General features: G+C 37.3%; 1 protein-coding gene across 1 annotated transcript in view; it reads left to right on the plus strand.

Annotated features, from left to right (window-relative positions):
* The window catches only part of Pspc1 (paraspeckle component 1), a 58,410-nt gene that overhangs the window by 20,634 nt on the left and 12,164 nt on the right, over positions 1-25,612 (plus strand). The window contains exons 5-6 of the mRNA XM_028787342.1: positions 394-478; positions 11,291-11,396. Coding sequence (XP_028643175.1) covers positions 394-478; positions 11,291-11,396 — 191 coding nt within the window. The remainder of the gene's footprint in view (positions 1-393; positions 479-11,290; positions 11,397-25,612) is intronic.

The raw sequence follows: 25,612 nt of genomic DNA on the forward strand, positions 1-25,612 counted from the left end.
GATCTTATCTCAAATAACTCAAAAAATTAAAAGGCTAAAAATAAAAAGTGGTATTGGAGAGCTGTTTCAGCAGTTACGAGCACTGGTTTCTCTTCTAGAGGACCCAGCTTCAATCACTGTACCTATAACTGTCTGTAACTCCACTTCTAGGGGATCTAATGTCCTCTTTTGGTCCCTTGGATACCAGCCATGATGTTGTATACACATATATACAGGCAAAATATTCATATATACAAAATAAAAATAAATCCTTGAAACAAAAGCAGAAAGGAGGCAGCAGAAACAATATTTCCTTAGCTCTTGTATGTACCAGTAATAGAGATTCCAGTTTTGGATGTGAAAACACAGAAAATGAAGGTTAAATAATATTAATATGTAGTTAATATTTTCTAGATCTAATGAGACGTCAAGAAGAACTCAGACGCTTGGAAGAACTCAGAAATCAAGAACTGCAGAAACGAAAGCAAATACAACTGAGGTAAAAGAACTTCTAATATAAGTGTGTGTATTTCTTTGAGAAAATTTCCAATCATTTATTATAAACAAGTTGTAAGAATAGTACAAATACAAAAGAAAACTTTTTTTTTTTTGGCCACACAGAAAATTACAATATGCCATACCTTTTTTTGTTGTTGTTCTTTCTCTATTTATTTATTTATTTATTTATTTATTTATTTTGTTCTTTGATTCTTTAGCTGGTTATGGTCACTTGATTGCATTGTGGTGTATTGTAAGAATGCTTGTGATTTGCCGGTTTTTCCAGATACACATACATTTGCGTTCCTGTTTGGCTTGGTTTCTTTTGAGACAGGGTCTCACTATATAACATGGGGCTGGCTCATCACTTTATTGTATACCAGGTTGTCTTCAGAGTCTGGGCCTTCCTGCCTTACTTTTTCTAAGTGCTGGGATTACAGGCTTGTGCCATTATGTCCAGTCTGTGTAGTGCTGGGCTCTTGCATAGTAGATAGACATTTTACCAACTGAGTTACGTCCCTAGCTCAAGGTATGTAGATTACTTAGTCTTCAAATTTTCAGAAATCAAAGTTAATGTTCTTGTTTTGTTTGAGTTTTTTTGTTGTTTGTTTTTAGAGTGCTGTATCTTAATGTATACCTTCATTGCCAGAAGAGGGCATCAGATCTCAGTATAGATACTTGTGAACCACCATGTGGTTGTTGGGAATTGAATTCAGGACCTCTGGAAGAGCAGATAGTGCTCTTAACTGCTGCGCCATCTCTTTAGCCCCCAAAGTTAGTGTTTTAAACAAAGCTATGCTAGATGAAACAAACTTGATATTTTGTTTTGGAAAAGTTTTGATTTCAAAGTACTATATAAAGAATCTGCATTCAATTCCCAGCAGCTACATGACTGCTCACAACTGTCTGTATTTCCAGTTCGAGGGAATCCAACACCCTCACACAGACAGACATACATGTAGGTAAATGTAGGGCTGTAGCTCGAGCGTGGGCATGGGTCCTGTTGGGCTGAGTTGTGGATCCCGTGTGTCTGCTGCCCAAGCTGCTGGAACCGCAGCTCTGGGAGGGAATTTGACTGAGTTCACCCACGTGGCGCCCCTAGGCTAGGCCCCTGCTGGACTCAGCCCAGGCATGGGGAGATCTCAGCCTGAAGTCCTGGGTGGGGGTGGGGCACAAAGACAAGGAAGTCCATGATTTTAAAAGATTTTTTGTCCCGGCGGAGACTTGAGTTTAAATACCATTTTGTAAGGAGGAGGGTCTGGGAAGAAATGCTTAATTGGCTATGCCCTCTGGCCTTTAGGTATTTCATTAATATGGAGATCTCTTGAGGTTCTGTTCTGCGGACTGTAGTCATGCCTGTGCTACATCTACCTGCTACGTCTACCTGTGCTACATGACTTAATGCCACAAACCTTTCTTTGGGAGGGGCTGTGGATAAGTGAAAGGAACCAGGGCCCAGGAGCAAGGCTGAACACTTACTGTCCCATTAGGGTATTATCTGGGGTTCAAGGCCTGTGCTCGACCAGATACCCACCTGCCTCTCACAGCCAACTGCCCCACAGGTAAAAGACCAATGCACATAAGATACAGATAAACAAAGGCCTCCCCTCCCTCAACCTTATTTATTATGTAGCTACAGCTGACCTTCACAAAGAATGAACTTGAATAAGCTAAAATTTTTAGACGATAGAATATTTGACATGATGTAGAGGAATGAACTATCAAGTTAAAAGACATGGAAGGAACCTAATATGCCTATTGCTAAGTAAAAGATAACAATCTAAAATGGCCAGGTACTGTATGACTTTTAGTTATGGCCTCATTGCTATGAATAAAAAGCACCACAGCAACTCTTAAAAAGGACAGCATTTGCTGGGCAGTGGTGGTGCATGCCCTTAATCCCAGCACTTGGGAGGCAGAGGCAGGCGGATTTCTGAGTTTGAGTTTGATATTACTCAGTAAAGATTCAGCATCTGATATCTTTTCTGACATTCTTGCTAAATATTCATAACCTCATAGTCACCATAAGAAAACACTACTGCAATGAAGTCAGAACCGGCTGCAGAGGTGGTTCAGTGGTTAAGAGCCATATCCTACTAGTGCAGAGATCCTGGGTTCATCTCCCAGCACCCAGCTCAGAACTCTAGCTCCAGAGTATCTGCTGACCTCCATAGCCATGCTCATGATAGACACAGGCACACACATGCATGCATATGCACACACACAGAGCATAAAAAAAAATAATTGTTTGTTAGTTTGTCTTTGAGTAACCTTCCTATCTTGAAACTCACTCTGTAGTCCAGGTTGGTCAGAGATTGGCCTGTTTCCAACTTCCAAGTGTTGGGATTAAAGGTGTGTGTTACCACACTTGGCTAAAATAAATAAATCTTTTCGTCTGCTTGTTTTGTTTTTCAAGACAGGGTTTCTCTGTATCCTTGGCTGTCCTGGAACTCTCTCTAGTCTATGCTGGCTTTACACTTACAGAGATCTGCCTGCCTCTGCCAAGTGCTAGTAATAAAGGTGTGTGCCACCACTACATGACTTTTTTTTTAAATAAATAAATTTTAAAGAGAAAGAGAGGGCTAGAGAGATTTCTTGGTGAGTAAGAACACATGTTGTGCAAGCCTTTACCATAATTGGATCCCCGAACCCAGGTGAAAAGCTTGTTAGGGTGGCACACATCTGTAAGCCCAGCACTTACTTAAAGGTAGAAGGCAGACAGACACAATAGATTGTAGACTCTTGGGGCATGTAGTAATCTGGAGGATACAGTAGGAAGGCAGAACTGAGAGCCCTGTCACAACAAGGTGGGAGGACAGATTCAACTTCCACAAAGGTACCTTCTGACCTCCATACAGGGCCTCTGGCATGCATGGACCTCTACACTCACATGAAAAAATACAAACTTAAAATAAAATAATCATACAGTTTTTTAAAGACATGGTGGCACATGCTTGTAATCCCAGCATGCAAATAAGTAAATAAATGCTTAAGAGGTATCAACAATACAGTGGGTTTGGGGGTAACTTGAATTAATGAGAGCAAGTCTCAAAAATAAGTAATAAGAAAATAATACTCATTTTTGCAAGCTTCTATCATCCAGCACTGCAGCCTGCCTGCTTCATCGTTTCTTTGCAGATTTTGTATTTATGTGCAAGTATCTCTGTGTGTATGCATATGGGTAGAAAAGCTAGACAGCGGTGTCAGAACTCTGAAGTTGGAGTTATAGGCAGTTATGAGCTATCCAACGTGGGTGCTGGAAATCTAATTCTGGTCCTTTGCAAGAGCAGTAATACTAACTGCCAAGCTATCTTTCCAGTTCGTGCCTGGCTTTTTTGAGTAGTTTTTCTGTTTTCTTTCTATTTCTCTTTCCTTGAGATACTTGGTCAAAGTCTACACGTGTTATCCCCTATTCTCTTGTCTTTTTCATTCTTCTGAGACCCCCCCCCCCACCTTAACACTTTTCTGCAATGCCTCTGATTTCCTCCTATTCAGCTGCCTGCCTTCCTCTATTGAAGAGTCTGCCTACTTTCTTGGGCTCCAACTCAAAAAAGTGACAATATTTCTTTCCGTTCTCTATCTCCTTCTTAGTAATTGAGATTTCTGTCGTTCTGTTTTTAAAGTTCTTAAAAAAATTGTTTTTGATCTTCAAAAATGGGGGCAAGTTCTTAAAAGAGACGGAGCTATAGGAAGTTGAAGACAAATAATTAGACTCCTGAGATGTTTGAGCAGTAAAGGTCCTTTCTGAGCCTGGTGCCTAGAGATCAAACCCTGGAAAGCGTATGTATGGTGGTGGTGGTGGTGGTGGTGGTGGTGGTGGTGGTGGTGGTGGGTGTGTGTGTGTGTATCTCTGCAGGTATCGTATAGAGAAGTTAAACCTTACAAGAGATAAGAATGAAAACCTGGTGCAGATTGACTTTGTCAACCTGCAAAGAGACAAAGAGAGGAGAGAGGCAGTTCATTGGCAAAACACAGTACAATTTGAGCAAAGGTTTCTAGGCAACAACTGGTGCAATCAGTCTAAGTCTAGATGTACAGTAAAGTTTCAGGTGTGACTGCATAGAGACATGTGGCTATGTGACAATGAGGGTGGGTTCTATAGCTAAAAGGTCTATAATCTAGTGTGGTCTCTGATTGATAGCATAGAGGACAGCAGGCTATGAAGTACCATGACATCTCCCCTAAGGATAGATAACGGTCAGGGCAGGAATGAGTCAGGAATAATTATTCTGGGGGAACTTGGATGAGGTCTGTCCCTTCAGATATCGAAAAGGCCGCCAGTTCATTAACAACCTCCACTCGGCTTTCTGATTGGAATGAAAGTATTTGATTTCATCTTCATTGAACAGATACCCTGTGTGATTAATGCTTCTTGGGTGTACAAAGAAGGACCTCTGTGCCCCAAACAATGGTGAAATGGAAGAGCCAGTACTCACAAGTTGTCATGACTTTGACGATGTAGCACACACATACTCTATCCCAATTAGAGATGCTAATCAAATGCAATATAGAATTCTAGTAAGGTCCTAAAATACAAGGAAGACAGAAATTGGGACATTCATCAAAGTTGAACCAAAGATGTTATGTACTTTGTGGCATAGTGGCTGAAGGTATTTGTGGAGCTCCAATCATTGCAGCCCACCTACTTGATACAGATGATGATGACACCCGTGTAACTTGTCCTCTGACTTTCTTGTGTACACTGTGGCATGTTATGTGTCTATGCACCCAAATACATAAATATAATTTTAAAAATTGAAATCAAATTGAAACAAAACCAGAATGTTGTAGATGTTAACACTGTGCTTGTTTGATTATTCTTTCACAGTTGCGTGGTGGTTGTGAAGATGATAATAGTGTGCAAAGTTGGATGACTTCTTTTTTTTAACTTTTCAATAAATCTAAAAACATTAGAAAAAGAAACTTAGCCTGTAAGAAACTTAGATTAATAAAGGAGTTTAGCATGCTTTAATGTGCCCAGCATGCACTTACTGGATTGTTTTTTAAAGATTTATTTATATGAGTACACTGTCACTGTCTTCAGACACATCAGAAGAGGCCATCAGATCCCATTACAGATGGTTGTGAGGCACTGTGTGGTTGCAGGGAATTGAACTCAGGACCTCTGGAAGAGGAGTTCAGTACTCTTAACCACTGAAACCACTGAGCCGTCTCTCCAGCTCCTTACTGGATATTTTTTAATTGATTACCTGATCCAGTTGTTATCTTAGTTACTTGGTATGATAAGTGTTATTTAGACATTTTATTTTTCAGTATGCTTTTATTACATTATCTTAATTTTGAGTCTTTAAAATTGAGAAGAAACTGAACACTAACAATAGGTCAGCAAAGTGATTGGCATTTTCTTTTCCCTCCTAATTCAAAATGTGTAGCCTAGGGTGGGCTCAAACTCTTGCCTCTACTTTTTCAGTGAACCTTAAAAAAAAAAAAGACATGGTTTATCTGTGTAACCCTGACTTTCCTGGAATTCACTGTGTAGACCAGGCTGTCCTTGAACTCTCAGAGATCTGCCTACCTCCACCTCCTACATCCTGGGATCAAAGGCGTGTGCCACCCACACTCAGTTTTCAATGAATCTTAATAGTGGTTTTTGACAACCATTAAAACTTTTTTTCCTTAGCATTTAAAACTTTATGTGTAAAAGTGGTTTGCCTGCATGTATGTGCGTGCAAGATATATGTTTAGCATATATATTCCTGGTGGCTACAGAAGTCAAGTGAAGGATTTTGATCTTCTGAAACTGGTTGTGAAACTACCCATGTGAGTGCTATAAACCGAACTTGGGTCCTCTGCGAGAACAACAAGTGCTGTGCCATCTCTTTACCTGATTGGCAGTCTTTGTGTTTGATTATCTTATGCTTGTCCCACCTTGTAACTGGTGAATATCTTTTGCAATTAAGAATTTGTATTCTGCCTGGGTATGATGGCACATTCCTGTATTCTCATCACTTAGGAGGTCTAGACAGCAGTGTTGCTCTGTTTGAGGCCAGCTCTGCATTACCTAGTCTCTGGCCATCTTGTACTGTATAAATGAGACTCTTTCTCGACAAAAACAAAAAGTCTGATTTAAGAAATGTGAGGATTTCTGTCTAGGGAGATGGCTCAGTGGATAAAGTTCTTGTTGCAGGTCTGAGGAGTTGAGTTTGGATCCCCAGCACCTACTAAAGCTGCCTAGACATGGTTTATCTGTGTAACCCTGACTTTCCTGGAATTCACTGTGTAGACCAGGCTGTCCTTGAACTCTCAGAGATCTGTCTACCTCCACTTCCTACATCCTGGGATCAAAGGCGTGTGCCACCCACACTCAGTTTTCTTTTTTTTTTTTTTTTTTTTTTTTTGTTTTGTTTTTTTTTTGTTTTTCGAGACAGGGTTTCTCTGTATAGCCCGGGCTGTCCTGGAACTCACTCTGTAGACCAGGCTGGCCTCGAACTCAGAAATCCGCCTGCCTCTGCCTCCCGAGTGCTGGGATTAAAGGCGTGCGCCACCACCGCCCGGCCACACTCAGTTTTCAATGAATCTTAATAGTGGTTTAATAGTACCTGCTGGTACTTCCATCATGCAGAAAGTCGAGACAAGTCAGTGTGACAAGTTGGCTGTGTTTGCTGAATTGCTGAATTTTGTATTAAGTGAGAGAGACTCTTGCTACTCAGTAGGTAGAATTGAGCAAATAAGGAAGACACTTTATGTCGTATTACGGAGATCCTGTCTTCCACATGACCCCTCCCCCATGTTACAGATGCACAAGAGTCTGGCCATTTTTATGAGACTGTTGGGGACCTGCCCACAGATTCTTGCACTGGGTGAAATAAGGCACTTTACCAGTTGAGCTGTTTTCTCAGTGCTGATTTCCTTCCTCTCATTTTTTTTTTTTTTTAATGTTACAAGACAGGGTTTCCCTTACTATGTAGCCCTTGACTAGCTTTGAATTTACCATCTAGACCACAAAGATTTGCCTCCTTCTGTCTCTTGGGTGCTGGGATTAAAGGCATATACCATGACACCCAGCTGTTCAGTGTGTTATAACGGATATATTAGACCCTATGGTAGATTGAAGGACGTTGTCCTAACCGGGACTAACGATGTGTGTGTAGGGGATGTGGTGGTAGGGCTAGCCCAAGGCTGAGTACTCTGAAGCAGCCAAGCGGGGAGATCATCAGTGGGGGCAAGACTTGGTCTTGTGACAGATTAGGGTTGCTTTCTATAATAAATTATGCCTAACTTGACTTTAAGTTACACTGAGGCCAGAAGCTGTAGGCTTCTATTGACATTTGTTGCTAGCAGCAGGGGTGGGGTGTGGTGGGCAGTAGTGGTGGTAGTTAGGTAAAGAACTTATTACTAGAGCTTTCTTCTCTGTCCAGGCCACCAGAAGCCTGTCTGTGAACTAGAAGGAAGGAAAAATAAAGAATTAAAATGCTGGTTTTTGCTGTTTGTTTTGGTTTTTTTTTTTGAGACAGGGTTTCTCTGTAGCCCTGGCTGTCTCGGAACTCACTCTGTAGACCAGGCTGGCCTTGAACTCAGAAATCCGCCTGCCTCTGCCTCCCAAGTGCTGGGATTAAAGGCGTACACCACCACCACCTGGCTTTAAAATGCTTTATACAGGCAAATATGCACATAAACATACACATATGCATTCATACACCCACACGCTAGCCAGCCCGACCATCGTCTGTCTCAACAACTCCACAAGTATTTATGCATGCTTACAAACATACACATATACCTACACACGTACAAAAAGTTCTTTAGAAAGTCATCTCAGATATAAAATGGTACATAAAGTGGGAGTTACAGAAAGATGCTGACTCTAAATTCAAAGCAGTGTTTCATTCTAATGTGCTCATAAGTTCAAAGCAACAGTTGTTACGTGGCCTTTCCTTATCATAGTGCACACTTGTAGCTTCACTCGTGGACATAAACGCTTTTCCATGAATATAAATTTGTCTCAAGCCTGTTTCCCTTTTTACTGTGATTGTGAAAGCTCTTCGTACTTCTTATTATGCAGCCTTTACTTTCTATAGGAGTGGGCACATTCTGTTTTTGATGCTAAGTTTATTAAACCTTTCTAGCAAAGCAGCTAATGCCATCTCTTAAAACTTTCTTCCTAAAATTGTTGGGATCAAATTAGGAATTCTATAGAATCATTAATTCATTTAAACAGCATAGTTCGTCTTAATATGTAGGAAGTGTGACAGTAGAGTGGGCCAATGCCCAGAGATTATTATATTAATTTAATAATGACATGAAGGGCAGACATATCAGCTGCAAGAAGCAATCCTGAGATGAAGTCTCTTTATAACCTTGCCATCGAGCTCACACAGGACTATACAAAGATGGTGGCCACCTGCTAGCTTTAGCCTATCCTAAATGGCTTCGACAAATGTGGCTACAGATTTTTACCATTATTCCATATTTATACAAATGATTTTCAGAAATAATAGGAATACATTTTTAGTGGGGTCCTGGAGATTGAAAACATGGCACTGTACATCGCCGACAAAAACTCTACTACCTAACTTTAGGCCAGCAGTACTGTTCCTTTACATGTGTGTCTGTGTATGTAGATAGGAAAGAGAGAGAGTGTGAATATGAGCGTGCATGCCTGCTGGAGCCAGAAGAGGACACTGGATCTCCTTGACCTGGAGGTAGAGGTAGTCTTGATCCTCTCTATGTGGACGCTGGGAACTGAACTCAAATATTTTGCAAGAGCAGGAAATGTTCTTATCCACTAAGCCATCTCTCCAGTTTCAGAAATTTTGCCACGAATCCCTGAGTTTTAGCTCTGGCAATGGAAAAAATACTTTAGTAAACATGTAATTTGTGGGTAAAATTTGGCAGTAGTATCTTGCAATTTGGTAATTTTGCTGAGGTTCTTAGTCTAGAGAGGTGATTCCTAAGAGCGTTATAAAATCGTTACTACTGTAGTGCATCAGCTGTATATATCTCTTCCACTTTTTTTGAAGATAGGTTTTCACTATGTAGCCCTGGCTGGCTTAGAGCTTGATTTGTAAACCAGCCTTGCACTTACAGAGATAAGCCTGTCTTTGCTTCCTGATTACTGAGATTAGTGGCTTGTGCTCCTTTAATTTTACTACTTAATCTACTATTTAAATTACTGTTTTACTTACATGTGTGGTGAAACAAATATTTCAGTTCAACCTGATTTAATGTCAATACCATGAGAGAGAATTTTACTTTAGTGTGACTGTTTACTGTCTTATCATTTTATAGCTTAATAATGATTTTAATATTATTGTACACATAAATAAAAGTTAAGTCTACTTTCTCTTAGTGTCAACAAATATTTTTCTTTTTAAAAAATATTTTTTTAGCCACGTGGCAGTGGGCTTTTTAATCCCAGCACTCTGGAGGCAGAGGCAGGAGGATCTCTGTTTGAGATCACCCTAGTCTACAGAGCGAGATTCAGGATATATATTATTTTATATATTAGTTATGTATATTAACATATATGTAATAATATATATTATGTGTTTTAGTGTTTTGCCTGTGTGTATGTATATGAGACAGATGTGCATCTGTTGCCCATGGAGGTCAGAAGTTAGTATTGGATCCCCTTTAACTGGAGTTAACTGGTTGTGAGCTACCATGTAGGTTAGGGGAACAAACTTGGGTGTTCTTTAAGAACAGCAGATGCTCTTAATTACGAGCCATCTCTCTAGGCATAGTAAATGTTTCTGAAAAAGGACAAAATAGTAACTATGTTAGATCTTTCCATATTTAGTTCAAGTACTTTGCTACTATGGCCCTAAAGTAGCCATAGATAATAAAAAAATGACTGATTTACATGTGGGTTTTGTATTGAGAATTCCTTGGAGTTTTTTTAATGGTTTAATGAATGTAAAAGAAGTATCTTTTGATAATATTTCCTATGCATAATTGAATTTTTATGTAGGTGGTTCTTTGTGATAATGTACTTTTAATTTCTTTATTTAGAAGTTTTTTAGCATATATTAATTATATATAAGAGAATTCATTACAACATTTTTGCATAGGTGTCATATATTTTGACCACATTCAACCTCATCATCCTTTCTTGTTCTCCATTCTCTCCTGCTGTCCCCTTCTTCCCATCTTTGGTTAGACTTTGAATGTGAATTTTGTTGTTAGCCAGATTATAGCTGGTAGACTTTGTTTTTTTTAATGCCTCCGCCCACTCTCTCCTAATGCTGGCTTGAACTCCTCAGATTCATGCTTTGTACATTTTAGACCAGTCTTTTACCACAGAGCTTGTCCTTGATTTATTTCAGACAATTCCCTAGACAGTTAGTCCATGCTAGCTTCTTTTAATATTTATTTGTGTTTTGCTTGCATGTATGTCTATGTGAACGTGTCAGAAGCTCTGGAAATGGAGTTATGGGCAGGTATGAGCTGCCATGTGAGTGCTGGGAATTAAACTCAGGTCTTCTGGAAGAGAAGCTAGTGCTCTTAGATGCTGCTGAACCATATCTCCAGCCCCCATGATTTAATCTTGTGTGTGATCCTTCTCAGTGCTTCACTGATGATACTACAGGTCTTAACTACCAAATTGGTTAGAGTTCTTTGATACATGCATAGTTATATGTTGAACTTGTGTTGTACTCCTTGTTCTTGATTTAGAGGCTTGTAACAAAATAGAAAGTGAAATCTAGGATGCTGTAAGCAGCTCTCAGTCACAAATTGTCATATACAATGTAACTCACACAAGTTTTTTACCCCCAGCTCCCTACCCCTCCTGAATAAAATATCTAGAAGCTCAAATGTCATAGTGATGAAATTTAAAAAAAAATGTTTTCAGACATGAAGAGGAACATCGTCGTCGTGAGGAAGAAATGATCCGCCACAGAGAACAAGAGGAGCTGAGGCGACAGCAGGAGGGCTTTAAACCAAACTATATGGAAAATGTAAGTGAAATATCAGTTAGCCAAGATGATTTTATATATTGGATGGTGTGTATTTATAATTTTTTAGATTTTTGTTTTCTAACTTCTGAATTTTTCATCTAATTTCTGAATTTTTCATGGTTGTTAAGCTAGTGGCTGTGTTAATGTCTTGTGAGTAGTTCATTAGTTTCTGAAGTCATATTCATAACTTATAAAATGGGTGCTATAGTTCTTCTGTTTTAATTGATTCGTAAAAATACATGCTCTTCAGTAGGATACCTTGATACAAGCATCAGCTCTACCTGATTTTTGTATTGTTTCATGTCTTATTTTTAAAAGTTTCAGATATATACAGTGTTTAACCATAAAACCTCTAAACATAGAACCTTTTCATCTTGTAAGTTACTGTTTCTGAATGATCTTGTATAAAACATTTAACTTCATCCAGTTCTGTTGGTATGTTAATATTAACTGTTTAAAGCCCCCATTTGCAAAGGTCTTATAAATGGATGTATTAAGTGGCCTTTTATTGTTTTCTGATGTATTCCCATTAGTTTGATTCTGTCGGAGCTTCCCCTCTCCTTTTCTTCTTCCTTTTCATACTATGCACCATTACGTAGACTAGAGTAACTCATCTGTGGGACTTCTAGTTACAGGTTATTCAACATGTTTTTATCCCTGAATTTCCTACAAAGTAGCCCAGGCTTAAATTTAAAAAAAAAAAAAATTATTCATTAGTTAATGGTAGCTTGTTCCATGGTGTGTGTGTGTGTGTGTGTGTGTGTGTGTGTGTGTGTGTGTGTGTGTAGGTCAGAGGGCCACTTTGGAGTCTTTTCTCATACTTTTATGCATATTTGGGAATCAAACTCAGGTTTTCAGGCTTGCTCAGTAAATGCCTTCTCACCAGGCTCAGGTTTTTGTTTTTATTATTCCCCAATGATGACGGCTCCATAAATACTTCAAAATACCATATTTTCCAAGTTCTTAATGATAATCAAGCGAGAGTTTCACAGTTCACTTGAAAGAATACCAGCTATAGTCTTTATTCTGAAGATAGTGTTATTTTTCTTCTATTGTTAAAAACAATGAATGATTCTTTAAGAACTAAAGCTTAATACGTTTCTGAGGCTGAAAGTATTAAGTCTTTGTTGCTTTTTATTTATTTATTTTTCAAACTTCTTATGTTTTTTGTTATCTGGCAACGGTTAGTTGTTTTCTTTGTTTTTAACTAGAGCATATAAGCAAACATAGTAAAATTTTAACTGGTAATAACAAGAAAAATGTTTATCCTATTATCAACTAAATATGTTTTGGATGGAAATAATGTGCCATTTAAATTTAGTTGAAGAAATATTTATAATTATTCTATCACCAAATTAACTGCTGAAGAAATTTTAAGGCCTTTTGAATTTTTTTTTTTCTAGACAGGGTTTCTCTGAATAGCCCTGGCTGTCCTGGAACTCAACTCTGTAGACCAGGCTGGCCTCGAATTCAGAAATCCACTTGCCTCTGCCTCCCAAGTGCTGGGATTAAAGGTGTGTGCCACCACTGCCTGGCTTTGGAAAAAAAAATTTTTTTTTTATAGGTTTTTTGAGACAGGGTTTCTTTGTGTAGCCCTGGCTGTTCTGGAACTCACGCTGTAGACCAGGCTGGCCTTGAACTCAGAAATCCACCTGCCTCTGCCTCCCAAGTGCTGGGATTAAAAGCGTGTGTCACCACTGCCTGGCTTGAAATTTTTATTTATTTGATTTCCAGCTTTACTTTTCTATTGTCTTTTCTTCCTTAGATATTAAGCATTTAACAACTTATTTTAAACTATAATCTCAGTTTTGAGCCTAAATCTGTTGGATTTATCAATGTAAAGATACTGTAATATAAAAGGAAATGGAATTTATCATATTTCCAGGCTAATATTCCTTTTCAGTCTTTAAGTAATAATCATATGTAAGCCATATATGATATATTTCTTACAGAATTTCCACTGAGGATTAAGAAATAATAAATAACCTATTACTTTTATTTACTTGAATATTTACTAAAAGATTTTCCCATAGTAAAATAGGTAAATATTAACTTTGTTGGTATTTTTCCTGACATGAACAGTACATGTTTTATAATGAACACAGTTATTTGTAGTGTTAGTAATACTGCCATTGTTGTAGTGGACTAGCAAGAAAGGATTAAGTAAAATATTCCGTTTCTGAACTTTTAAAGAAACTTTTTATTTCTAAATATCATATCATAAATGCAGTTATAGACTGTTTTTGAAATAATGCTGTTTTTTTGCTTAGTGGAAATTAACATAGATATTAATATAATATGTCTATAGAAATTAATGATGAATGACTGGTTTTAATTTACTGTCCTACCATAGAATGTGTTACATGTTCTATGGTTTGGAAACATTATTTCATTTTAAAATTGAGTAATGAGTTCCTTAAACATCCTAAGGTAAAAATTTTCTTTGCATTATGGGTTCCAAGGATGGAACTTCAGTTGTCTGTATATATAAGATTCTACTTGTTGAGACACCTTCTTGGCTCTGCAAGATTTTGTTTTTTGTGTGGTTTTTTTTTGTGTGTGTGTGTGGAGGGTTTTTTTTTTTTTTTTTTTTTTTTTTAACACTTTGGTTTTCAGAGACATGGTTTCTCTGTATAGCCCTGGCTGTCCTGGAACTCACTCTGTAGACCAGGCTGGCCTCCAACTCAGAAATCCGCCTGTCTCTGCCTCCCAAGTGCTGGGATTAAAGGCGTCCACCACCACTGCCCGGCTTGTTTGTTTTTCAAGACATGGTTTTTCTAGTTCTGGCTGTCCTGGACTTCAATTTGTAGACCAGGCTGCCTTTGAACTTACAGAGATCCTCCTGCCTCTGTCTCCCAAGTGTTATAATTAAAAGCATGCCACCATCACTACTCTGTGACTTTTTGGCTTTTTATTTTTTTAAAATGATTAAAGAAATTAGATGCATACCTCTGGGTGAGTATGTGGTGCATGTGGGGGTTAGGATTCCCTGGAGCTAGAGTGAATGCCTGAAGTGGTTGTTTGGTTTTGAACCCTGATCTTTTTGGCAGAGCTGCAAGTGCTCTTAACTGCTAAGCCATCTCATCAGCCTCTAAATTCATAAAAAATATCATTTTCCTTCAGAAAATGTTTAAGTTGGTAAAATTTTACAATTATCAAGTGACCTTGGGGAATAAGATAAATTATGTGTTTAAAATACTCAGTCTGATTTTATTGGGTTTTGTAGAGTACATTGTTTATTATTTCACAAGATTATTTTACTAGAATAGGATTAGATAGTATATTTAAGCATTTAGATATTTTTTCAAGTTGTTAGGAAAAGTATATTTTGCATGCTAAAGCCACATATTAAAAATTCCGATTAGAATATTAAATTATAGCCTGTGACTACTGCCCCTTCGTCATACTACCAAATTTTAAAGATAAACAGACTTCTTATGTTTTTAAAAAGATTTTTGAGGGGTCTTCTAGGTGGCTCAGTGTATCAAAGCACTTGCTGCCAAGCCTAAATACCTTAGTTCAGTTGCTGGGATCTACACTATGAAAAGACACAAAAGACTTGGAGAAGTTGTCCTCTGACTTCCTCACAAGCTCTGTATCATATGGACAGGAAGACTCAGAAAGATTGTTGACAAGTCTGGGATGTGAACCGAGAGTAGACTATTGCCTGGAAGCAGGAGGACTTGAGATTCATAATGGCCCAGGCATATCCAGTTTCAGGAGGCTTGGCCATAGAGGGTAGATGGTGGAGACAGGCAAAGACTGGCCCATTTTCAATTTTTTGGCCAAGTGAGTGAGCACCAGGTTCAGTGGTTCAGTGAGAGGGCTTGCCCCACAAACTAAGTTAGAGAAGTAATTGAGGAAGACAGTCCCATGTCAACTTCTGTCCTTCACCTGGCACACACTTTGGAGGTAGAGGCCTGAGGTTTGCTGCAAGTTCAAGACTAGTCTGTCTCAACAACAACAACAAACCCAAAAATAAAAGTAGAAAATTGTTGATTAAAACCAAAGAAGCTGGGTTGATGCCTGCATGGCTCAGCAAGTTAACAGTGGCATTTGCTTCAAAGTCAGCTGACCTTAATTAGAGACTCAGGACTACACAGTAGTCCTGGTCTCAAAAGCTATCTTTCAGCCTGGTGGTAGTGGCGCACGCCTTTAATCCCAGCACTTGGGAGGCAGAGGCAGGCGGATTTCTGAGTTCAAGAGTTCGAGGGTAGCCTGGTCTACAGAGTGAGTTCCAGGACAGCCAGGGCTACACAGAGAAACCCTGTCTCAAAAAAACCAAAAAAACCAAAAAAACAAAAAAAAAGAAAGAAAAAAGTTATCTTTCGATCTGTCCATATGCATAAAATAGAAAAGCACAAGTGTTTAAGTTACGTATACACTGCATAATGAGTGAATGAACAAAACAGAAAAAAATGGAAGAAAGATACTATAGACTAAATTGAATTTACTTAAATACTTGAATTATGTTGAGTCATTGGTTGGAGTATTTGTAATTCTTAATACTTATTTTAGAAGGCTATACAGCTACTATTTTCTGGAGAGCAGTCATATTTTGATTATACTTAATGAGCTTGATCATTTCATAACAATGGAATTAATAATGGAAAAATCAGAGGTTCTTACTTTTTTTTTAGTTTTTAAATTTTTTAAACGAATTGTTTTATGTCTATGAATGCTGTTTGCATGTATGCTTGTATGCAAAAGGAGGGCATCAGATCCTATTATAGATGTTTGTGAGCCACTGTATGGGTTGCTGGGAATTGAATGCAGGACCTCTGGAAGAGCTGATAGTACTCTTACTGCTGAGTGGTCTCTCTAGCCCTGTGTTTGTTTTTTGAGATGGAGTCTGACTGTGTAGTTCAGACTGGCCTGGAACTCACAGAGATCCACCTGCATATGCCCCTGGAGTTCTGGGAATAAAAGAATGTACCACCACGTCTAGTTGTTTAGAACTTTTCAGTAGATGAGAAACTATAAGCACAAGTTCTTTAGCTTTATAATGCTTACTGTTATTGTAAGTAAACCAAATACTAAAAGATGTAGTACAGGAGTTTTCGTGTTAATGGGTAAAAAAAATGTGTTAATAGGAATATTGTGAGGCAGTTTTCACATTTTTATACTTAGAAAATATGCCTTTGGTAAGATTATTAAGCAGTTTTAATTCTTTCTTTTTGAAATTTAAAATTAGAATATTTTTCTGTGTTCTCTCATTTTTCACTGTTCAGTTTAAAAGGAAGGAGTCTAACGGTAAGTTGACCTTTCCCAAATCAGCCTAAGCAGGTTTCCTTGGTTAGTTTACGGTGCTCCTGCCAGCTTGTCCTCCACTTATTGGGTATCCTTGAACAGTACCAAGTGCACGAATGGAGGCCATGGGGTGTACGTTTTATTTCTTCAGGAATATTGTAGCATAGGATGAAGAACAGCACTTAATAAATTTGGTCACTCTTTAACATCATTATTTTGACATAGATGTGTTTAGAATTTCAGGGATATAAATTTTAACTTGTCTTACTTCATACCTTATTTCTTAGAAAATGTCATTCTTTGATAATAGCTGTTGTAATTATTAATTAAGTGCGATAGTTTTCAATCTTTCTTGTAACATGTGTCTCACGATTTTAAGTGTGTGTAAGTGTGTATTTATATATACATTCAAAAATTTTTTCTTATTTTATGTGTGCGTGTTTTGCCTGCATGTATGTATGTGTGCCATGTGAGTGCCTTGTGCCTGTGGAGATCAGAAAATGCATTGGATCCCCTGGAACTGGAATTACAGACAGTTACGAGCTGCCATGTGGGCGCTAGGGAATTAAACCCGGGTCCTCTGAAAGAGCTGCCAGTGTTCTTAACCATTGAGCCATATGTTTCTGGTTTGTTTTGTCTTCCTTCCTTCCTTCCTTCCTTCCTTCCTTCCTTCCTTCCTTCCTTCTTTCCCTCCCTCCCTCCCTCCCTTCCTCCCTCCCTCCCCCCCCTTCCTTCTATTTTATTTTATTTTATTATTTTTTATTTTGAGACAGGGTTTCTCTGTGTAGCCCTGGCTGTCCTGGTATTCATTCTGTAAACAGGCTGTCTTCTGCCAACCAAGTGCTTGGAGTAAAGGTGTGTACCACCAGGGCTGGTGGAATTAACCCTCCAATTTTAAATGATTCTCATACTTGAGAATAGTATATAATGTTACAACTGTTAATTTAAGTTGTGTCCTTTTTGTCAATGGTTTTCCATTGGTGCATTCCTCTCAAGGCTGGAAATGTGGTTGAGATGAAACTCACCTAAAGAGTGCTTAATTTAACATTAGTAAAACTATGAGTTCATCCCATACTGCACAAACCTGGCAGCACTGGAGAGGTGGATTACAGAAGGGTCAGAAGGTAAAGGCCTCAAACTCACAGGAGATCTCCTTGCCTCTTTGCCTCCTTATTGCTGGGAGTAAGAGTGTGCATTCTATTGTTCCCAGTAAATCCCTACATTTTATACCTAGAAAGAATTTTGTGTTTGTGTGATTAGAGTAGATTCTGGCATGTACACTTGGGTATAGTGTTCTGCTAAACAATGTTGGTAACAATTTGTAACATATCCCTAAACCAGTGGAAAATACTTGAGATCCACCAATATTTTGAAATCATTAGGTTTATGTTGGAGACACATATGTTGGATTTTAAAATGTTAGACAATGTATTAACTTTTTTTGAAGCTTAAGATGCACTTACTTAAATGTGTTGAAATATCATGGTCATACAAGTTTTTAGTGGTAAATGGGCTTGGGGAAACATGAGAGTTGGAGATTCATATATATACATACATACATACATACATACATACATACATACATACATACATACACACACACACATATGTAAATAATTTAAACAGTATAGCATTCTGTATGAATAGTGTCTTGTGGATTTGGATGTCAGCCTTCAATTGATTTCTCATATGTATGCAGGAGATACAGTCTCAAATAAAGATTTTATTAGTTTTTAGTGATTTATTTAATCTGGACCAAGGACCAGCAGACTAGAGAAGGCCTTCTCAATCTGCATGCTTTCTGTTTTTGTAATTAAATTTGAAATACACTTGTTAGCTTTGTTAACATTTGCTTTGCCTCACAAAGGCTAAGTTGACTAGTTGTGAACAATATAAGATACTGTATCAAAAGTTTGTGGCAAGCAAAGTCTAAAATATTTGCTACTTGGCCCTGTTTGCTAGTCCCTGATCTAGAATCAGTATGATAATTGGGGGAGTTTTTTAAAAAAGGGAGGGGGAATCTCAGATTATCCAAACTCAACAGTTGATAAATTACAATGCAAATTAATTAATTTATATGTTTCCTTTCCAGTGTTTTTAGAAGGCTCCTTGAGCAGTTCTGCTCATATCGTAAGATCCAAGTTTCCTGAGGAATCCAAATTAGGTTCATGATAGTCTTGTAAAAGTCAGCTCAAGAGTCAAGGAAACAGCTGCTAAAGTGATGCTGCCAAACACGAGGCTTTATCGGTTTCTAGATACTTTCCGCTCTGTTGATAGAGGGTTAAGACGTATTCTTTCTAATGCCGCTTCCTCTTGATCCGTAGTATCAGCTTTGCTATGTTACTGATTTTGTGTCTTGTATGGGTATTGTTTTCTATTACCTCCAGGATCTAATTATACTTGATTTGCTCTGGTGTGACATGTACAGGACTCAAAATAGAAAGTTCGGGAATGATAAAATTTCAGTAATTTGAGCTAGCAAAGAGAAATGACACCTATTGTTTCTTACTAACAAGAGGGTAGGTAGGAATACATTTTCTGAAACGATTTATGTATTTTTTAGACAAGCTCTAATTTTGTGCTTTCTACATGGCTTATTCAAGTATTCTTTCTTTATAAGTTATCAAACAAGTAATTTAGTTGCAATAGAGGGTTTTTTCCCCCAGAGAAGTAGAGAAGGGTCAAACAAGTGAACATTTGAAGGATGTATTTTACAAGTAATTTACATGGCCCTTTCATTCTGTGGAAACAATTGAGGGAATTATACTCAAGACAGGGTTTGCTTTAGAGTTTGGTGTGACTTGCAGGTCATCTAGTTGATAGATTTTGGACATGTTGGTAAAATCAAATGACTGATACAGTTGTGTCGCGATGGTTACATTTAATGTCTTATGTTCATACATTTTGGGTTAGTACACTTTCACCTAATTGGTTTTTTTTTTTCTATAAACTAAGGACTTAAATATTAGGGTATATTTTTTTAGAAACTGCTTTTTTGAGTACAGTAGAAAAGAACAGAGAGTCTGGGTAATTAATTCATTAGAATACCATCTGTATCTTATGTAATTGGAACAACTTAGTCTTATGATTAAACAATAATATACTTGTTAAGCTGATAGTTACTCATATTATTGAGACCATTCTTTAGGATTTTGATGTTTAGATATATTGGAATTGAAAGTACTGGCAAGGGAATTGGTGAGATGGCTTAGCTGTTAAGAGCACTTGAGCTTTTCCAGATGAGGTCTCATTACCCACACCATATATATGGCAGGCTTACTGCCTGCTGTGATTCCTGCCTCAAAGGATATCATGTCTTCTGGCCTGCAAGGGCACTGCATACATGTGGTGCACAGACATACATGGAGATAAAAAATATCCATATGCATAAAAATACTGGTCGTTTTTATTTAGACATGTAATTCTTTAATTATACTGAAATATTGGCTTTAATAATATTTAGTTGCAACCTTACAAGTTTTCATTTAAATTGGAGCAAATTAATAGTGTTGTAAGTTGTTTTCTTTTTTGGGGGGGGAGCGCGCGCACTGGTGGGTAAGTGGGAGCGATAGCGCAAGTGCACGCAAGCTCTCTGTGGTCCTTCCTATACTGGAACTACCTATCTGTCTCCATGTAGATCAGGCTGTCCTTAACTCAGAGACCCCTATACCATCATGCCCAGCTATTAAATTAGTTTAAAAATGGAAAACATAAAATTAATTGGCTTTGTTTGTAGAATCATATACTCAGTCTAATAAAATTAAAAACAGGGGTTCCTTTGCTCTATAATAAATATGTAAAAAATGTTTTTCTGAATACATTTGATGGAAATTATGGGAATATCTTATTTATATGTTATTCTTCTTATCAAGGGACAACTTGGTGTTTCAGGAGTCCATAACCCAGATATATTCTCATTTTCTCCCCCCTGACCCCTTCTTTCTGGAGATGGAGTATTTAAGCACCTACAAATTATGTTCTAAGTTTTAAAATGCTTTCGTTTATTGTTATGCTGAATATTTAGAGGTCAGAATTTGTATATATAGTTATATAGAAGCTAACAGGATTAAATAGCTGTGTGTGTGTGATCTCCAGTCCCAGCTGCCATTGTAAGTAATGTGGAGCTTATAACCCTAGTATTCTTAAGAGTTAGGCAGGAAGACACACATTTGAGGCCACCAGGGGGTGCTACATAGGGAGATGTTGTAGATTCAAATAAAAATAGATAAGTAGGTAGATAATCTGAAATCATAATTTTAAATGTGGTTTGTGTTACTCTGCCTTGGTAGATTGTCTCAGATTAAGCTTTTGGTAGATTGTTGGAAAAACACACTGAAATAAAACTACTGGACTATTTTATAGACTTCATGATGGGATAAATGAATAATAATGATAATGAATAAATTTTTTTTTTTAAATTGTCAAGCCGGGCACGACCACTCCTTTAATCCCAGCACTTTGGAGGCAGAGGCAGGTGGATTTCTGAGTTCGAGGCCAGCCTGGTCTACAGAGTGAGTTCCAGGACAGCCAGGGCTATACAGAGAAACCCTGTCTCGAAAAACAAAACAAAACAAAATGTCAAATACTCAAATTTTTTTTAAAAAAGATTTATTTATTTTATTTATATGAGTACACTGTTACTATCTTTAGACACACCAGAAGAGGGCATCAGATCCCACTATAGATGGTTGGTGAGCCACCATGTGGTTGCTGGGAATCGAACTCAGGACCTCTGGAACAGCCTTCAGTGCTTTTAACTTCTAAGCCATCTTTCCAGCCCAGTAATCAACTTTTTTATGTGCATGCTTGGTTGTCAGCAAATCTAACTTTTTAATGTGAGAATTCTACACACTTTATAAGGAGACTGGTTTCCATTATAAGAGTTTTCCATTTAGGGGAAAAAAATTCCACGTTATTTCCTTTGCTATGGGTATTTTTGTTACAGAGTGTTTTGCAGTGATAGACCTCTAAGAGAAATAGTTTAAATGTTCTTGAGGTTTAGAGAATCAAGTTATCTACTGGGAAATATTACTGAGAATTTATTTTTAGTGTTTTCTAAAGTCTTAACTGATAAAATTGGTTTATTATTCTACTGTGTTGTAAGTTTACCATATGCCTTTTCATTTGAAGTGGTAAGTTTTAATATTTGGTTCATTATTGGTTCTACCTTATTTTTAGCAGACATTTACCTTTTTTGAGTGAATGGAGAAGAGAATCAGCACTGGAGATTAGAAGTAATTGGGCTAAAACATGGCTTTGGAACTATTGTTAATATGTATAATGTAATCAGTACATATAGTTTGTAAGTAGTTTGAATTAGTAACAATTTTGAAGAAGGCATATTTAGATTGTTACTTCTGCTGTGTGACATTGTAGAGCCATTTTGCAGGAATTATTTTCCTTGGTGATTATATTTTCAAAATGTTTATAGAGTCGCGTATGCCTAACATTTGTATGCTGTATTTATTTATTGAGATCATGAAGCTATTATCACCTAAATATTAAGAATTGTAAATTAAGCTAGATAAATGGCATTTTAATTTTAACTGCTAGAGGTGTGCAACTTGGTTTGTAAACATACTCTACTGGTAATATTTTAAAATTAGATTGTTGGTGATTATATTTGTTTTCAGTGACTACTTGAAAAATTTCAAACAATTGCTTTTTGTCATATGTCTTCAGTGTCTTCAATCTTCTCTCTTGGTTGTAAATTCAACCATATTTGATGTAAGCGGAGTTCTTTGGCTATATTAGTAATTTTTTGCATCGCCAACATTGATTCGTTTGTAGAAATAGCTTCTTTTACAATTTTATATAACTGATTTTTTATTTAGTAGTTGAAATTAAGCATTAAAGCTGTTACTTTGAGAGGCCTATTAGGAATAATGTCCTTGTTAGCACATCAGTGCTCCTGTTGGTGTGATGTGAACAGCAAACGAGCAGATAAAGACCATCTCCTTTTTGATGTATATGATGCTTCATTAGATTGGATCAGATGGTGCGTTCTTCTTCCATTGCTTTCCTCTTTCCTAGGGACCACTTTCAGATTGTCTCCTGTCTTGTGTATGTTTGCTTTTTGGCTCATCTTTCATAAATTGCCCTGTCCAATCGTAAGAGTTGCATAATGTTCATAAGAAAGCATACTGGGTGATAGAGGACAAGTAAAGGGGTGCAGACCTCCCCTTCCCATTAGTGTTAGAAAGCTTCCTTACTTGTGGCTGATGCCGTTCTTCACTCCTTTAGTAGTTTGTTATTATTAAGAAAATAAACTAAACTAAAATTGAGGAATAATTAAATATTACTGGTATATTCTAGCAATTACATGCATCTTCCCAGCTACATATGTCTGTAATCCCAGTAGTTAGGTTACGCTGAGACAGAAGGAGCAAGCACTTTAGTTATTACCTACCTCAGGAAGCAAAGCAAAGCCAGAATTTTTTTCAGAGAATTTCAAATGACAATTGAAAATTATACCCATTAATGAATGTTCTTAGGTAAATGCATTAAAAATAAGATTCTCAACTCAGTATATATGTCCAAATATTAGTTTATATACAGTGTGTATTTCCCTTTTGTCTGCCATTACGTGTTAGATTCTATGGGATTTTGTGCAATTCAGTCTCAGAAATACCATGAATTAAAAAGCAGCTATTGATTTTGCTGCACCCTAAGATCTGCAAAATGCACTGTTGCATTAAAACCCTTGTGTTTTAAGTAATCTCCCTGTTTGTTATTACTTTGATTTCTGATTGGGCAAAGATGAATAATTTTTAATGAGTAATTTAAAGCATAAATTTAGTGATTATTACAATGTAAACATGAAGTGTTTACATATTTTGAATGCTAGTTATCCTGTTCATCTGTGTTCTTCCCTTTCTGATTTTTCCTCCTTGTCTTCTTTTTCTTTTTCCCTTTTTTATTTAGTACATTCTCAAAAGTAGTTTTAAATTCCTAGCAAAACTGATATTAAGGTATGATGATTTCCAGCACGCTTTAGCTCCTGTATCTCTCCCAGCATGCCATATTTGATAGCACTGTGATGAACCTGCATTGGCACATCATTACCAGTTACAGCCAGTAGTTTAGGGTTACCATGAAGAGAGTTCTGACAAATGTATAGTGACTTTTACCATTCTGGTATTGGGCAGAGTATTTCTATACACACACCTCCCCTGCTTCAATCCTTTTGTCTGCATCGTTAGCTTTCCCTCCTTATCCGTATAATCTGTCCCTTCTAGTGTGCCCATGTTTTTTCGTTCCTACGATGTCCTATTTAGAATAAGACAGTGTGTAGTTTGTTCACATGGACATTTTTCATTTCAAATTCAAATTTTCTCTACATCCTAATCTGAGAGATCGTTTCTTTTTAGTGTTTAACAATAATTCTGTTTTCCTAGATTTATTTATTTATTTTTTTTTTTTTTTTTTTTTTTGGTTTTTCGAGACAGGGTTTCTCTGTGTAGCCCTGGCTGTCCTGGAACTCACGCTGTAGACCAGGCTAGCCTCGAACTCTCGAACTCAGAAATCCGCCTGCCTCTGCCTCCCAAGTGCTGGGATTAAAGGCGTGCGCCACCACCGCCCGGCTTTTCCTAGATTTATAATAATTTATTTGAAGAAAATTTTATTGATTTCAAATTTTAGCTACTATTAACATTCATGTTCAGTTTTTGATTGGACAGTTTTCGATTCCCTTGGGTAAATGCAAAGAGATGATTATTGAATCATATGGTAAGATTTAAGTCCCTACCAGACTGTCTTTGACAGACAGTTTTTGTTCCTTTTGCATTCCTAGTAATGATTCCTCCTGTCCTTTCCTATTGTCACTAGTATTTAATAGTGTTGTCGATTGTTGGACTTTGGCTATTTGAATACTTACTGTTTTATTGGTTTTTCTTTTTTCTTCCTCCTTTTCCTCTTTGTCTTTTTTTTTTTTTTTTTTTTTTTATGTGTATGAATGTTTTGGCAGCATGTGTATCTGTGTATCATTTGTGTGCATGGAGCCTAAAGAGGCCAGAAGAAGGCATTGGATCCCTTGGAACTGGAATTCTGGATGGTTGTGAACCACAAAGTAGGTTCTGGAAATTAAACCTGTGTCCTTGGCAAGAACAATCAGTGCTTTTAACTACCACGTTATCTATCTAGGCTCTTTAAACTTTCAATCCTGTAATTATATGTGATACAAATTTTATCTAATGATGATAAAACTGAGGACTATTTCCTGTACTTTTTGTGGGTAACTATTTTAGAATACATTTATTCACATTCAAGGCAGGAAGTCCAAGTTAAATGCTGTAAATTAGCATTTTACCAGGTATTTCTTCCCTAAATGGAAGTTATGTCGAGTTTTGGATATTGCTTTCAATTACCTGAATTGAAAGTGTATGTACATTTAGTCAGGGATCCTGGTATGAGCAGCCTGTAATCCCAGCACTTGTGAGACTGATGGTAGAGGCTTGCTTTTATGTGATACCAATCTGTGCCAAAGGCTGTCTTGAAATGAAAACTGGAAGAGAAAAGAAAGCAATAAGCTTTATAAGCCCTTTTTCCTTTATTGGTGACGTTGTCAACAGCCAATTTCTGCAAAACTTTTTATTCCTCTTTTGTTAATATATTACACGTTGATAGTTTTTGTGGTATTCTTTGTGCCTAGGAGTAGTATGTTAGCTAAATTTTTGTTCATTATTAATGTTTTTCATGGAAATTTGGTCATTTATCTAATTTTAGTACCATGTTACATACATTTTCTTACGAAAGAACTAGAGAAAAGAAAACAAATGCGGGCTGGTTGCTGGGAATTGAACTCAGGACCTCTGGAAGAATAGTCAGTGCTCTTAACCACTGAGCCATCTCACCAGCACAAAGGATGAATCTTTTTTTAACTGTCAGAACATGTTAGTCTTTTCTTTAGAACTACATTGTGTATGTGTATTCAAATACTTAAAAATGTCATAAGTTGATACCTCAAC

Source organism: Grammomys surdaster, unplaced genomic scaffold (assembly GCF_004785775.1).
Source record: "Grammomys surdaster isolate TR1022 unplaced genomic scaffold, NIH_TR_1.0 125630, whole genome shotgun sequence".
Taxonomy (NCBI): Eukaryota; Metazoa; Chordata; class Mammalia; order Rodentia; family Muridae; genus Grammomys; species Grammomys surdaster.